The 15,780-nt window shown below is 40.1% G+C and overlaps 1 protein-coding gene across 1 annotated transcript; it reads right to left on the bottom strand.

Moving 5' to 3' along the window:
• Positions 1-5,898: 5,898 nt before the first annotated feature.
• On the bottom strand, positions 5,899-15,780 carry LOC104356435 (neuropeptide Y receptor type 6). The gene is made up of 4 exons (XM_009969593.3): positions 15,524-15,780; positions 13,260-13,351; positions 13,124-13,156; positions 5,899-12,124 (listed from the first exon to the last, which is right to left on the bottom strand). Exon 4 carries the CDS (start codon positions 12,104-12,106, stop codon positions 10,985-10,987), a length of 1,122 nt encoding a protein of 373 aa, XP_009967895.2. The 5' UTR covers positions 12,107-12,124; positions 13,124-13,156; positions 13,260-13,351; positions 15,524-15,780; the 3' UTR covers positions 5,899-10,984.

Genomic DNA, 15,780 nt, shown 5'->3' with positions numbered 1-15,780 from the left:
CCGGCACTGTTTGCCATCAAGATCAGCAGTGGTTAAGTGATGTGCCATGGCAGAAACGCCATGGCTGCGCGCATCCTCACAGCTCCTCCATGGCCAGATCTCCTAGGAGCAGTTTTCTGTTGAAGTTTTAATTAGGTAAATTTATGATTGTACTTCAGAAAAAGCTTTATATCTTACTGAGAAGGGGGGGTTAGACTAGATGATCTTAAGAGGTCCCTCACCATCCTCAGTGATTCAGTCATTCTGTATGTTTTTAAAGCCTTATTAATTATTAAGCTAGCAGTTGATTTTTTTGAGCTTTTCCAAGAATACAAAAAGCAGCTATTATTTCTTAGCAGCAAATGTACTGTGACTCTTGATTTGATTTATATTAATTTGACTGTTTATGATTTTTCTTTGTTCATGATTTGCTTTTGTTCATAACTTGCTGTTGCTATTCTCAAATGCTTTTTGTACAGCTTCTGCAGTTCCTCTCCATGCAAAAACATATTGGAATTATTTTAACACTAAAACCACACAGCCTTTTAACACTACTTGCGTACTCCTAGATCTTAGGACACTGTATATTTTCCTTTTGGAAAGGGACAAGGACTCAAAGCTGCATATGCAAAAGCTAATCAACTCTGTAAATTGATTAGTCAGCAAAGTAAATAATACTAACAAAAAAAAGTTACTTTTCCCATGAAATATTTGATTTGTCCTGTATTTCAGTGAATAAAGTTGCAAGGTTTAACAGGATACTCATGTTCATGTGCTTGTTGGGGTTTTCTTGCATGATGCCCTCAGTATCTCCCTGCCTGGTCTGTTTGCATGATGGGGCTGGGAAGAAAGAAACTTTTTGTTATTGTTCATCAAAAGCTTCTAGCACGCCTTTTTTTTTTTTTTTTTTTTTTTTTTTTTAAAAAAATGTAGTGTCAGAGTTTGGGTCTCCTGGAACATCATGCAGTAATTATCTCCCTGTGTTTGACGACCTTTCAGTCAACTCAGATTTCGCTTTTGAATTCATTACTAATTCTTTGGCCAGTTTTTAAAGGAGTCTCACCTTCATCTTTAATTAGAAGCCAGCAATCTTTTGTTCCCAGTCAGTCACAGGATTTCAGTTACTTCAGCTGACGTTTAAGTGTAACATGTCAATGGTTTTGTATGCACACCTAAACATGGGCAAAGTTTTAGCTGGTTTTAGTTAATAAAGAGCACTTCAAAATATGGTTATACCCTCGTATGCCTTAGGTTTGGGGTTTTCTTCCTGATAAGTGCGGGATCCGACACTGGTCAGCAGGAGGTTCTGCAGCGCCCAAGGGCTGTGGATGCCCAGGAGAATGTGCTCCCTTAGGATCACGTTTATGGTCACTAACCCGGGCGGCAGCTTTCAAAACTGCTGGAGTGTGACATTTTCCACAGTTCCTCCCTGCTCCGGCCCGAGACAAAGAGCTGGAGACAGACGGTGCCTGCGGGAATAGCCCTATTGAGAGCCAATTTCAGGAGGAAGTGTAGGGTGTTTTAGACAGATATTTGATGTTGGTTGAAATGAATGATACAAGTCCCAAGGAGGAGATCTTTAAGTCTGATTTCTAAGCAGCGCAGGACTGCACAGTGCGTTTGGTGTAAGTGAGAACTTGACCTGGTCACACGGTCAGAAAGGTCTGTGAATAAAAAGCTGGAAGCAATAAGACACCTCAAGCCATCTGGAATGCAAAAATGTAAATGTGTGCTGGACAGGCTATCATGCCATGGTGACAGCCTTGCTAGGTTGACTGATAAAACTATTCTTTACAAATAGTGGAATGTTAGGCCTGGATACCTTAAAAGAGGTTATTTGCTGACTGATTATCCTCCCACAGGTTGGGGAGGTCTCTCTGACCTTTACTTTGGAGTTCCTCAAAAGAATAAAGTTACAACCGCCCAGCGAGGATGTAAAGCGCCCATCCTGCGGCGAAGCCACAGACCGGCCGTGTTCTCGGAGCAGCCCACAGTCTTGGGCTCTTTAATGCTCTTTGCTCTAAGACCTAACTGCATCTTACATCAGGTGGCTTGGGGTCCCTCACTAACATCCTGGGCACCTGATGGCCTTGTGTTCCTGCAAGGAGAGCCCATATTTGCTACCTCTGGAGGCATTGCTGCAGTGTGTATGTGGATTTCTCTCCTGTGAGAGTTAAATATGAAATGGTTCCTGTGCCTTTTTTTCTTTGTAAAAATGTCCTATGAAGATATGATGCTCAAACAGAATTTTTTCTCTGAAAGCCCAGATAGTTTCCACAGTGCTTTGAGTTAAAAACATATGTATATTTTCATGCTGTTGCAATCTACTCTGAGGCTTGTAAACTCTATCTCCATTTTCTTGCAGAATCTTCCTGAGTCTCTTCTAGGGTCTGGGCTCCTGGGAGTGTTTGCCTCTTCCTTCGATTTCATTAAGCTCAGCTCCTTCCATGCCACTTCAGAGTCAAGCCCCTTCCCCAAAATCCAGGCTGTTTGGCATTCATTTCTGCAGACAAAGAGAGCTCCTTTAGCAGTGGAATCCATCCAAGAGGCAATGGAAATGGGTATGAACTGTGAGGTAGTAGCTGCAGTTAAATTCCTGCAGAGTTACTTAAAAGGAGAGGGGATGGCAGCTAGATAATTTTGTTGAGGATAATTCCAGAAGAACAGCACAGTTGGCTCTGAGGACTGTTCTGGGATCTCCTTTCTCGTTTTGATCCACACAAAACTTCTTGAATTTTATTATTGCCTAGATTTACTTCTTGTGTGTAAGAAAACAGTGGTTGCATTTACTTGAAAAACAAACAAAACACAACCACACCCTCACTCTCCCCCCCACCCTCCCCCCAGTATAATGTGGATTAAATGGCTTCCATGGGCCAACTACTTGAGGAAATACGGGACTATGATCAGACTATGGTCATGGGGTGGGTTTTCCTAATGATGGCAAGTCCTGAGATGGCTTCCAGGTAGAAATTAAAGCATGGGATCATCTGACACAACTGTACCATCCAAATGATTTTAGTCCCAGAAGCAGTGATTTTGTTGTTTGTTAACAGACAAATCTCTTGGCCTGTTTTGAGGGCAAGAGAGAGAGATTTGAATGTGCTGGGGAGGTGTAACCATGGCCTGGGAGTTTGTGGAGCTGGCGGCTGCGCAACAGTCACTACAGAAGCGGCGCCTGGGAAAGCCGTGCCTCTCCGAGCCGCCCCCGACACTGCGGTTCTGCCTTCGGGGAAGTAAACACTGCAGAAAACTCCAACCTAAAAATGGAGCTGGCAAGAGGGTGTAAGCGATTCCCTTTAGAGGGACCCCAAACTTTGAAAGCTTCTTCTGACTCTAGTAGCCATTCCTGGTTGGAAGTACTGATTCATGTAGCTGTTATTGCCCTATCATCTCCATGAATTAACAAGTTTTCTTCACTAGGTATGGGGGTGAAATGAATTCTGCACAGAGAATAGCTGCACACAGGTGCCAATTCCATCACATTATGTAAAAAGCCTGTAAATAACAGACAAGCCTATGAAATGAAATAAAAGACATCAGTCAGTGCATTTGCATGGAAATGAAGCTATATGCCAAAGGAACCTTGTTTAAAAGTGAATGATTGCAGACAAGATAATTCTAAGGTTGCCATTGTGAAACATTTTTAAGTGTCTTATTAGGACAGAATTGAAAGGACAGTTTTGTTTTATATTTATGGAGCCTATGAGGTTCTACTAAGTACATCTGCAGTCCATCTGATCCTTTGTTGTGAGGTTACTCAAAGGTTTGCTATGGATTTCCTCTCCTCTCAGAGTACTATTCAAAACCATGAAGAATAAACCCAAATATTTATATGATGAAGCAAACTTCTTCATATGTAACTAGTAGCTTGGTTTATCACCCATCTACAGTGATGAGCCTGGGGAATGTGGGGAATTGAGATAAAACAAAGAAAAAGCTGAGTCTGTGAATGTGAAGAATGATTTTTCTCCTGAAAGCCAAATCCTATTTTACTTCCATTAAAATCCAGAAGTGCAAGTAAGAAGATGGCTCTACTGTTTTGGCCACTGTGCATCTTGTAAAACAGCCCCTGCCCCACACAATCTGTGCACGGGGAACAGGAGGAGGAAATGAGTAAAGGAGGTGCAGGGCTTGGAGGACTTGCCATAATTAGACCATAATCGTTTGTAAGTCCCAAGATAATGTTTTGGTTAAAAGACCTTTCTGTCAGTGGTGATGTTTTGTCATCTTCTTCTCACTTTGTTTTCACTCTGCCCCATAGGCCATTTCAACCTGGAAAAAGTGTCATAAATGTTTAAAAATGCCATTCTTGCCTACATGAATGCAAAGGTTTTGTCAGATTTGCAACAGTGTAATGGGGCCACAGGGTGGCAACTTGTGTGCAGACACTTTTTTGTTTGCTTGTTTGTTTTTTTAACTTCAAAGAATCCCAAATGTTGAGGCGAAACTTCAGTGGCATCTCTCTGAAGCTCTGACACCCTTCCTGGGCAAAAGGCAGCACATGCTCTTGCTAGTCTGAAGCTGTGCATCTTCTGTTCAGGTAGTGCAGAACCAAGCACGTAGTGCTGCATGTGGCACCTTTCTGTGGGGGTGGCAATTTGGATTTCTGTCTTCTAGCCAGCCACTGTTCTCCTAAAGATATGAGTGTAATAATCTGTGAGGCATTTATTCTTTCAAATTTGGTAAAGATTGGCCGGTGGCTGAAATGTTATTGGGGTCAAACAGACAGAAGCATAATGGTGTAAAATTTGTTTCTATAGGAAAGGAGGCTACGATCAAGATGTGCTTTGAGAGGCATGGAACAGAGCTTGCTAAATAAGAATGATGGCATAAAAGAACATATTGTAATTGCCTTTGTTGTGGTTTAGGCCTGATTGGCAGCCAACCACAATGCAGCAGCTCTCTCTCCCTTCCCCTCCGGCAATGAGAAGGGACAGAGAAGCCAGGCTTGGGGTTCAAGATAGGACTGGGATGGGGAAAAATCCCCCTTTTATGGTCACGAGCAAAAGGCAGACTCGTTAGGGGAAGAAAAAAAGAACATACATTTATTACAGACACTAACAACACATAACAGAGTAGGACAGTGAGAAGCATTGCCACATCTTGAGAACACCTTCCCCCCACCCCTCCCTTCTTCCCGGGCTCAGCTCTGCTCCCGATATCTCTACCTCCTCCCCCAGTGGCGCAGGGGCAGGGAATGGGGGGTGCAGTCAGCGCTGCCACTTCCCTTATCTTCAGTGAGGGGAGTGTGTGGAACTTGCTCCCCCTGCTCCATCCTGGTCCCCCTCTCACAGCAGACAGTCCTCCACAAACTTTCTCCGACTTGAATTCCTCCCATGGGCCGCAGCGTTCCCCACACTGCTCCGTCATGGGTCACTAACTTCCTCCGACTGGATTCCCTCCCAGGGCTGCAGCCCTTCCCGAGCTGCTCCGGCGTGGGACTCCCCCGCATGCTGCAATCCTCCCAGTGCTGAATTACAGCAATGGGGCTACCTTTTCCCATGAGACCCCGGCCTTCTTTGGGCACAGAAACTTGATCAGGCGAGCAGGAGCAACAGGCCATAAATCAATGTCTGCTCCACCGTAGATCTTCATGGGTGGCAGGGGGGGCCGCCCTGCCGTCTCACCACAGGATACAGGGGGGTCTCTGCTCCGGCACACCTCCCCCCTCCTTTCTTCCTCCGTTCCTCCACTGACCTTGGTGTTCAGGCAGCTGCAGCAACTCCTCCTCACAAGTCCCACTGCCCGTCACCACGTCCCTTCTTAAATACGTTATCACAGAGGCGCAGCCGATTGGCTCAATTTCCCAAACAGAAGTGGAGCTGATGTGGAGCTGGGGGAGCTTCAAGAAGCTTCTCACAGGGGGCCGCCCCGATAGCCCCCTCCCCTGCCACCAAAAAACTCCACCACTCACTCAACCCAGGACACCTTATATGGCCACATTTCTGTAAGCATGTAGTTACCTGCCTTGCCATAATTTCTATCTTTCTAGAGTCTGGGTAAGATTCAGACACATCTTAGATGCAAAATTTATCTCCATGAAGGTTAGCTCTAACCTAAATTTTTCAGAATTGTGCCTGTTGTGGAACAGTTTAGTGCAATGTTAATTTACAGTTATGTCAGGGTGAAATATTCTTGCCTTGCAATTGATGCGGCTGTGATGAAACTTTAAAAAATATAATACAAGAAATAGAACCTGGGTATTATTTGCCACTTGTAGGGGATCAGGGTTGAGTGAAATAAAAGCATCTCATCTTCAAGGCTGGAATCTGTCCCACTAATATGTGTCATTGATAAATGCCAGGAGTTTTTACCATATGTGATAAAATATTGATAATGCAAGTAAATGTGGTATGAACATTTTGGCTTAAGCCAAAAGTATCTTTCTCCTACTTGGATACTGATGAATTAAAACATGGTAGTAGATGCTATTTGGGAAACACATCTGTACCTACTGGGCTGCAATGCTGTGCCTCAGAAGAGCTCTTTCAGTATTTGTGCTACAGATAGTGTTTTCTGTGCCACTGAAGAGAAACTTCCACTCTGACAAATTGCACAGATTATTCAGTGTATCTGCAAAATGTCTAAGAAAACAGTATTCCAAACACATTGATTATATCTGAGTACAAATCATAAAGTAACATAGTAAAAAGTTGCTTTGCCCTTGAGGCTTAAATTCACTTGAGACCTCCCTGTATTATGACTCTGTCCTTTTCCACCAAAAAGTATGTTAGCACCGTGAGCCCTGAGAAGGTTGTCTAACTGTTTTTAAGTCCTTCTCTCTTCTACAAACAACAAATATCTTTTTCAACTTATCTCTGTTTATCTAATAGGAGAACATGTGAAATACTAAACCAGTTTTCAGAACTGTTTGTGTAAGAAAGAACTGTCCTATCGAGATTATAGGCAGTAAAATTTAACAGCTGGGCAATGTAGCAGTTTTATACAGGGTAATATTTATTTGTCAGTAGATGGGAGGAATCAAAGTATTTAACACAGAGCAATGGCACTGCTTTTGTCCACCTACATAATTACAGTCAATAATCAATTGAGGTCTCTGTTCAACAGAATAATTTTCACAATGAATGCTGTTTTCCAAATATCTAACTTGAGCTATATGTGCTTACAGTTAAACCAAATCAACCATAAAATACAAATACATAAAGGATCTATTCATTTACAAGGATGTTTATAAATATATTGGTCTGGTCTACATGACCAACCCACTTGAACAAAGCTCTGATGCAGGTTTTTTAAAAAAACATCACCGCTAAGATTTTGTTTGTACATTTGGATAGCATTCTGGAGTTCAGGTTTCCCCTCTAGCTTTCCATAATTAATTCCACTTTTCTGTTCCCCCGAGGAAACTCACAGTCATCCATCCGGTTGCATCAAGTAATGACAGTCTGATGAGCAAGGCTGTTACAATTTTGTCTACTTGCTATACCAGTAAAATAAGGGAAAATAAAGTTATCGGCATTACCTAACACAGGGCAACATTTGTCAGCTTAATACTGTGACTTGAGCAATCTTTAAATATTGCTTATTGCACAGTTCCGTACATCATCATCACACACCACATTGGAGTCCCTAATGCTTATGTATTAAAGATAAGTAATTTCTCTTTGTCTGTTCCAATTCCTTTCAAAGCCAATTCACTCCTATAGACGTATCTGAAAATTAGATATCAGACTGCATATAAAGCCAGTGGATGTAACGAGAGAACATGCAGCGTGAAGGGCGACATCTTTAAGACAGTGAAGGTATTCTGTTCAGTTAGCAATGATTTTTAAAAGTGCAGCATTAAGAAAAGAGATACTTGATAAGTCAATGTTCAGAACAGAAATGGAGCATCAGCACTTGAGCCAAATGGAAGTCTAAGGAAGGAATGACAAGAAGAAATCAAGGCACAAGTATTATTATTCACATTTGATTCTGAAGCAGTCTCACAGCTCAGAGAGCTTCCACCTGGTAACAAAGAACCCTCTTATGCCAAGATTTAGACTGGAAAAATTGATTGCTTAACTCTGATCAGGACGGCAGGAGTAGACAATTGGTGCTACAAAAGCAATAGCCACTTTTTTTTTTTTTTTTTTTTTTTTTCTGTTTAATGCTGCAGATAGTACTGCCCAGGCTCTTGTAGTGAGTGACAGCAAAGGGCCACCATCCATCATCATCACTGGCCTTCGCCTAAGGTCACGGAGGTTTCTGCTGGCCCACTCACCACACAATTTAGACTAGTGCTTGTTTTATGTCTGTATTTAAACAACTTGGGGCACGATATTAAAAAGACCCCTGCTGTAAAACTAAGTACACTTGGTCATGCCTATGGGATGGGAGCCACTTAGGCCAAGCTCACACCTGGGAATCTCAGCTGGGCCTGATTCAAACACTAAATACCATCTGAGATGTTTTCTGCAATGAGAAGTGAGAGTAATCTGAACTATTGTGTCTAATATTAATACATTAGATTGTGAGTGTCATATGCTTGTAAATTGCTTTAAGCCTGGGCCCTGAAGCTGTAAACAGTGTGCTTAAATATGAGGAAGATAGTGGTAGAGATTTGTATTCCAAACTCAGAGAAATCCATCTGATAACGCAGCCTCTCACAGGTATGCCCCTGTAATTTGTTAAAATTCTCTGTTCGGTGAATGATCTGACAATATTAAATCCTTTTCTGTACGGGTACTGGAATCTCCGAGAAAAGTGAAAATCCTGGATTGGATTTGCTCTCAGTTAAGTAAGTGAAACAGAGATAATATATCACTTTATTACCCTGGTCTCTCACAGATGGATCAGAGAACCAACTCCATCACCTCCCCTTCACCAAGCATGTAGCAGCCTCTCTGATTACTCACTGTATGTCAGCAGCATCATTGACTGTAAGTTACTGCTTTCTACTTGTTTAAATGCCTGTTGTGCTGAGCAAGCAGCTGGTGTGTATCAGCAGTAAAGGGAGCCCAATGACTGAGGGTTGGAGTTAATGACTATAATTAATACTGAGACACTCTCGACAACCTGATCATTAGCCTTTATTAGGTATTTATGTGTTCCTGTTTTCTATGATGCCCAAGGCAGGTGTTTAAGTTATAGTTTATGTACTTCACAGATTTGATATTTGATCTAATTAGAAAAAAAATACTAAATTATGCCAAAACTAATCTTTACCTGTCACTCAGATTACCGTGTCACTAATTCTGCCATCCTTGTCCTTGTGTGTGGTGCTGCTCTTACTACTTCAACGAGATTGGGCCCTGACAGATTTTAGTGGGGTCTTTTTGCTCCATGTGAGTCAGAAAGCATTTAACAATCCAGCATAGCTGCAAGAGCTTGTCAGGCTTTTCTCACAGAGCTTCTCTGGTGAGTAATTCTGACCTTTGCATTGATGCTATAGCAACAGAACAAGAGAATGGTGCCCTGACAGAATCCCGTAAGAACTGTATGACTACAGAAAATGATGGTCCCTATCCAAGAGAATTTTACAGCCTTAAGGTAAGTTTCATCATGACTGAATCATCAAGGAGCTGATTGTAATCTGAACGTTAATTCTTTTTGCTTAAGTGGGGCATCAGTAAATTGCTAAATTTAGAGACTAAATTACAAGAAATTTTATGTACAAGTGTTAAAACAAGGGTGACTTTTGTAACTTAAAAGAAGGGGCTTTAGCAATACAGGTGATTAATTATATTTAACTAGAACAAGATAAAATATGGTGAGTTGTTAGACTAAAGTGTTCTACGTATTTTATTTAAACAGCCCAATATTAGCTGATCACTTATGTTGGCACTGTAGCATGGATAAAGAATATGTTTGGTTGTTTTTTTATGGCCAAACTGGAAAATGTTTTAAAAAATGTTTTACTTTGAGAAAAACTGTGTTCAGTATCACACCTTTAGGCTTCTACTCAGTGTGTTACAAAAGAAACTATTTTCAAACACAGTCCGAAAGAAATGACCACATCTGCCTCAAGCTTGGCCTCTTGCTAGTGCAGAAATGTGGGGAAAGATATTTCTGAAATTGAAATGCAAACCTAATTTTCTACTCAGAGGAACCCATAATTTGGATAAGTAGCTAAAACAAAATTTACTCTGAATTCAGTGTGCTTGTTTGATAATGGAGATTCTAAAAGGTCTGTTTTAAGGACGACTGATGATGATAATAGAGAAAGCAATGATCTATACTGGTAATTTGCAGTAGAATACAATGCTTTTAGGAGAAATGCTAACTATTTATTTCATCTTGAACAACATCAATCTGAGTGGAATTTACTGTACATCAAATGGAGCCTGTATTAGTGCTCATTAAAAAAAAAAAAAACACCCAAAACCACAAAACAAAAAAAAACCCAAAAACCAAAAACAAACAAACAAAAAAACCAAATTCCAACTCTAGCCTTTTCCCTTGTTAAAATACAATTTCTAGGCTGAACTGACACTAAACCAAAGCAAGCTGCATGATGGGGCTGAAAGGAAGGTGGTGGAGGCTTGGGATAACCTGAAGTGCCTTCCTTACAGTGTGAACTGCCTATAAACTGTTGTGGGGAATAACCAGAGGTGGAAATGTTGTAGGGCTGGAAAATTAAAAGTCCAGGAAACAGTCCATGAAAAGGCTGATGAAGATAGGAATGACATAGTGTTCATGGTTTACCTGGGTGAAGCCAGGTGTTTAGGAAGGACAACTGCATCAGTGGCTGAGATGGAAATATTTTTGTTGATGATAAGGTAGTATGCCAGTGACTTGGAAATTATGGATTAAAACCCCAATATATTAATACTGCTTATAATTCATTATTATTGATCTTTAGGACTCTTGGAAGTGGTTTATTAGCATTAATATTTTCATAAAGTACCTGCTAAGACTATGCCTATGGGAACATAACCCTGATTTTGCTGAACTAAATGGCAAAGACTTCCTCTAAACTAAGTGGTAACATGATCAAGACCCATAGAAAGAGGTCATATGCAACAAAATACAAAATTTTGGAAACTGCTGTTGGATTATTTTAGATAACCACAAGAGGATTATTTGATTTCAGAGATCCCTTAGATGCATCGGTTTGCAGATTTGAGAGGGCAATATTTTCATATTCTTCTTGTGATGCTGAGCATCTGCAGTGGTGAATTAGTACTATCAAATCCTTCTGAAAATTCTTATTGAGAAATCCATAAAAGATGGGATTGATACATGTTGAGATCATGGCCACAAGGTGGCATATTGTAAATGCTAGATTATGGTTACAGCTCATTAGTGCCTCATAGTTCCAGTCAAAAACAACATTGAATATATTGAGTGGCAACCAGCAAGCTGCAAAAGTCACAACAATTGATATCAACATCATATTAATCCTTTTGTTTTCACTCAGTCTGCTCTCATTCTCTCTCATCCTGTCTATTTTGCTATGTCTCCTTCGAAGACATACGAATATTCTGAGATAGCAGATAAAAATGAACCCCAGTGGGAAGCAGTACTGGAAAACCAGCAGAGAAGTGGTAAAAATCAGTCGCTCTGTAACAGATGGCCATGCTTCAATGCAAGCAACCTTGTTCTTGTAGAAATCATTATGGAAAGACAGATGTTTGAAGGGTTCATCAGTTAATTGGTGAAATATTAAAAAAGGAATGGATATTACAAGGGAAAACCCCCAGATGAAAAGAATTCCCCAGTAAGCATGTGAAATATTAGGTTTCCAGCCACGTGGGTTCACAATTAACTGGTATCTCTCAATAGCAATCAGTACAAGTGAGAAAATGGAGACTGTGACAGATATACTTTGTATGAAAGAACTTATTTTACACATAGCCTCCCCAAATATCCAGTAGTCCATTAAGGTATATGCAACAGTGACAGGAATACACACGATACAGATCAAGACATCTGATAAAGAGAGGTTGGCAATCAAAACGTTGGTAACATTTTGAGCTTCTTTCCGTCTCTTTATTATAATAATCAGGCAAAGGTTTCCAAAAAGTCCCACTGTTGTAACTAATGTGTAGGCTGCAACAAGCAAGAATTCTACAAGGAGGGAAGGTTGGCATGTATCAAAGTTTAAAAACTGAGAATAGCTAATGTTAGAGATAGTTTGATTAGGCAGAATCTCACTGGAATGCTGAATGGCTTTATCCATCGTGAGGCATCTCCCAACCTATGGACAAAACCTAGTATTATTTAGAATATTCTTTGCATGGATCTTTCCAAGGCAGTGATTGCTATGAGTCTATTGTAGTCAGTGTCCTTGAAATTTTGAGCAAATCTAATATAATTAACTGCAGCAATGGAAAACCCAGTGGTTGAGTATAGTGGTTTTACGTGTGTATATTTCTATGGATGGAGGTTGATGCTACCTTTCTGAGGTTCTGCACTGTCAGTGTTACAGACCTGTAACTGATTGTGATGTATAAGAAACAGCAATGATAGCTCTGATTAAACTTGTACAAACATTTTCATATAAATTCTCTTTTGCCAACTGTGAATAAACTTTGCTTTTCAAAATAAAGTATTTTAAGATTTATCGCAGATGAATATTTAGCAAGGTTTAAGGAATTCCAGTGAGGGTAATCTGTTGCTTTTTCATTATCAGAAAAGAATTGGGTCCTGCCTTTACATTGCTTACTTAGATATCACATTTATATTTTCTCTAGGACTACAAAGCAATGTGAGCTTTCCACCAGATCCCTCTGATGTGTGCCTGAACTTAAGTGATATTCAACACCTGTATGAATGACATCTTTAAGGGAGTTTCCTATTTTACTCATGTATTAAAGATAGCATGTCCCTTTTCCCCAAGCTAATTGGAGAAAAATGTAAACCAAACAAAGATCACATCTTCGTTATACACACAATTATTTCCATAGCAGTAGTTGCCAAAGGTTGTCTCATTTCCCTACATACAGTTCACTGTTGTACAGGTTTGACAGATGATACCCTCAAAATTTTCTGTGGTTAAATACAATGTGTAGCTAAAAGACAGAGTTGATACTTCTTTCAGTTCTAATTTAAACAGGTGTCAAGCAAAAATCTGGTATTAGTACAATTCTGTTGTTATAAAACTAATATTAATGGGAAGCATTAGGTTCAGCAGAATATCCTGATGGGTTTGAATTTACCACCAAGTTGAAAAGGTAACCTTAGATCAAAGGCTCACCAGCTTTCTGGCCAGAAAGAGATTGTTTCCAACCTGGGAAGGGAAAAAAGGAAGGATGTAAAGAGTTACTTTTAAAATTGAAAGATGGATAAATATGTTCTACACATATACCTTTCAAAACTCAACTTTAACTCACCTTAATTCCTTTTTAAAGCAGGAATTATTGGAAAACTAGCTGGAAGGAGGTCATTCTTCACCTCTAGTAATAAATAAGATAGCGTTGAGAGCCTGTGGAGAAAGGAGGATAAAAAGAGTGGGAAGTTAAAGAAGATGCACAAAAAGAAGAAGGGATGGGCGGACGTTTTATTATTACTAGAAACAAGCTGTTTATTTGTAGATTGTCAACCTCTTAATAGAAAAGATTGCCATTATTTAATCACTAAGGAATAAAAAATGTTTGGTTGCTTGCATGAGATTGAACACCAAATACAGGGTAAAACTGGGAACTGTAAATCTGTAACTCTTTTCCCCCATGCACTCAAAGAATATTCCAGCTAGAGTTATGTTCTAGACTGCTTTATCCTGATACTTCTGCTTGACATAAATTTGGGTGCTTCAAATGAAGATTCTGAAAAAAAACCAGAAATCCATCACAACCACCTTTCAAGCTTCTATTACCACTCTCATTCTGGTTAAAATACACTCTTCAAATAGTGTAGTCAAGTTGGAGTGAGAAGTGGCTGTAGATTTATGTGGCTGTATGTGGCCCTGATGTTCCAAATATGACTTAATTTGTGGTCAGGGTCTAACATTAAACCCTACAGTCTCCCTAAACCACCCACCTGGCCTGGTTACAGCTATATTGAGGGAATGGCATAGAAACCTGGACGCTCATGCTGCAAAAGTTACTGAAGTCTAGTGGCACGGATAAACTTTGTAGTCTCTCGCAGGTGTCCCTACTCCAGTAGGGTGGGAACAAGAGCTGTGTACCCCACTGTGTGTGCACCAGCTTGCAGAAAAACTTTTCTAATGAGTCCAGGAGAAATGAAGGGGATTCTGGAGGTAGCACAGTCACACCCTGCAGAAGCCGATGATGTGGCTGAGCAGCAGCACCTTCAGGCAACATATTTCCTGGAATGCACTGTAAACCACTTTTCCCTGGAGCAGCACCGATTGCCTGACTGGATTTATCGGACAGAAGGATGCATGTGCTGGAAGGACAAGAGGCCAACCAGTGGTAAATGCTGCTCTGATGAGTTTTACTTCCCCTTTAGATGTGTAAGGGTCTAAAGTCTGGCTGCTATATCCCAAGGGTGATCTTTCTCTTTGCCTGTGGTATTCACCTGACTCACATAGATCTGATCCCTGCCCTTTGAGAAAAGATCAGGTCTTAGCAGGGGGGGATCTGGCTTGGAAGCAAGATACCTTCAAAGACAAGCTCTGCTCTTCCCCGCTTTTTATGTTAGCAGAAGCTGTGGGGACTCAAAAGACATGGGGCTGAGCCAGTTTTGCAATATTTTATGCACTATTTGCTATGCTCGCTTATTTATCCATGGTTAAACAACACAGTTTGATAGTGAGTGCTGAATGTCCTCTCCAGAGAATTCAGTGTGGGTGGTAGGGCTTCTTTGGCACATTCTACCATTATGGAAAAGTCCCTGTACTGACCTCCTGTTTAGTTCACTCACTGCATTGGCTTTAGGAACATTGTCCCTTTTTTCAGGAAAAAGATTGCATTCTTTTCACTGTTGGTTTGAACTGTGAGTTTAAAAGTGTAGTCTTTAGTACATGTCACACTAGAAGGCAATTTAAATATTTCGTTGGCAATAAAACAATTGCACTTATCTTGTTTAAATACCTGGAATATTCATAGCATCAGAAAAATAAGTTACACTAGTACTTACTGAAGCATATTGAACTCTATTGTAACACATTGGCATTTTTTTATGCTAATAAATATTAGCGGAATCAGCATCCTTGAACTGCAACTACAGCTGATATCAGAATTGGATTGAAGTGTTTAAGAGAACTAAATTCTTCAATCCCTAATCCATGCATTTTGAAAAAGATTCTCTACCATAGTGAGAGTTTAACACTATAAGAAATGATAATCCACTTAGCCTAGTTACTTCATTCCTCTAGATGAAACATTACTGAAACGTGCATAAGGAAAAGAAAGTTAAAAGCATAGTTTAAAATAAAACTAGTTTTTAAAAGGCTTTCTTTCTTAAGTATTTTCTTACCTACATTAAAGATGCATAGTCCCATCCCTTCAAAGTGACCAGCAAATGTTTTGGTTGCAAACATCATCTGTTTATTAAGTTCTGAACTATTGCATAGCTAAAATCTGGAGGATACTTTCCATTCAATTTTAAATATAGGACGTACAGAATACAATAATCCTTTAAAAGATGTATTTCAGTAAGTTTTGCCAGTTCTATGGATTTTCTGTCTTCTTACCTGATGAAAAATTCAAGTCATATCCACGCTTCCTTTAACAATTTTTCTTTTCCCTTTTTGAGTTAGTTACAAAGCCAGCAAACACATCTCCTTTGTGTATAAAAGAATCCAAAGCAAAGCCATCTGCTGCTAAAGCAATACTTAAACTCTCCTTTCTTCTCTTTCTGAAACAAACCACAGTTTCACAATTTCCAAATGTGACCGAATCCACCAGTCTGTAGAAAGGCTGCTGAGGAATAAAACGAGCTCTGGAATCC

Source organism: Tyto alba, unplaced genomic scaffold (assembly GCF_018691265.1).
Source record: "Tyto alba isolate M040663 unplaced genomic scaffold, T.alba_DEE_v4.0 Super-Scaffold_17, whole genome shotgun sequence".
NCBI classification, from domain to species: domain Eukaryota; kingdom Metazoa; phylum Chordata; class Aves; order Strigiformes; family Tytonidae; genus Tyto; species Tyto alba.
This window is presented reverse-complemented; position numbering and strand designations above follow the sequence as displayed.

Coding starts and splice junctions, on each gene's coding strand:
- LOC104356435 (XM_009969593.3), bottom strand. CDS start 12,106: ATGGATAAAGCCATTCAGCATTCCAGTGAGATTCTGCCTAATCAAACT.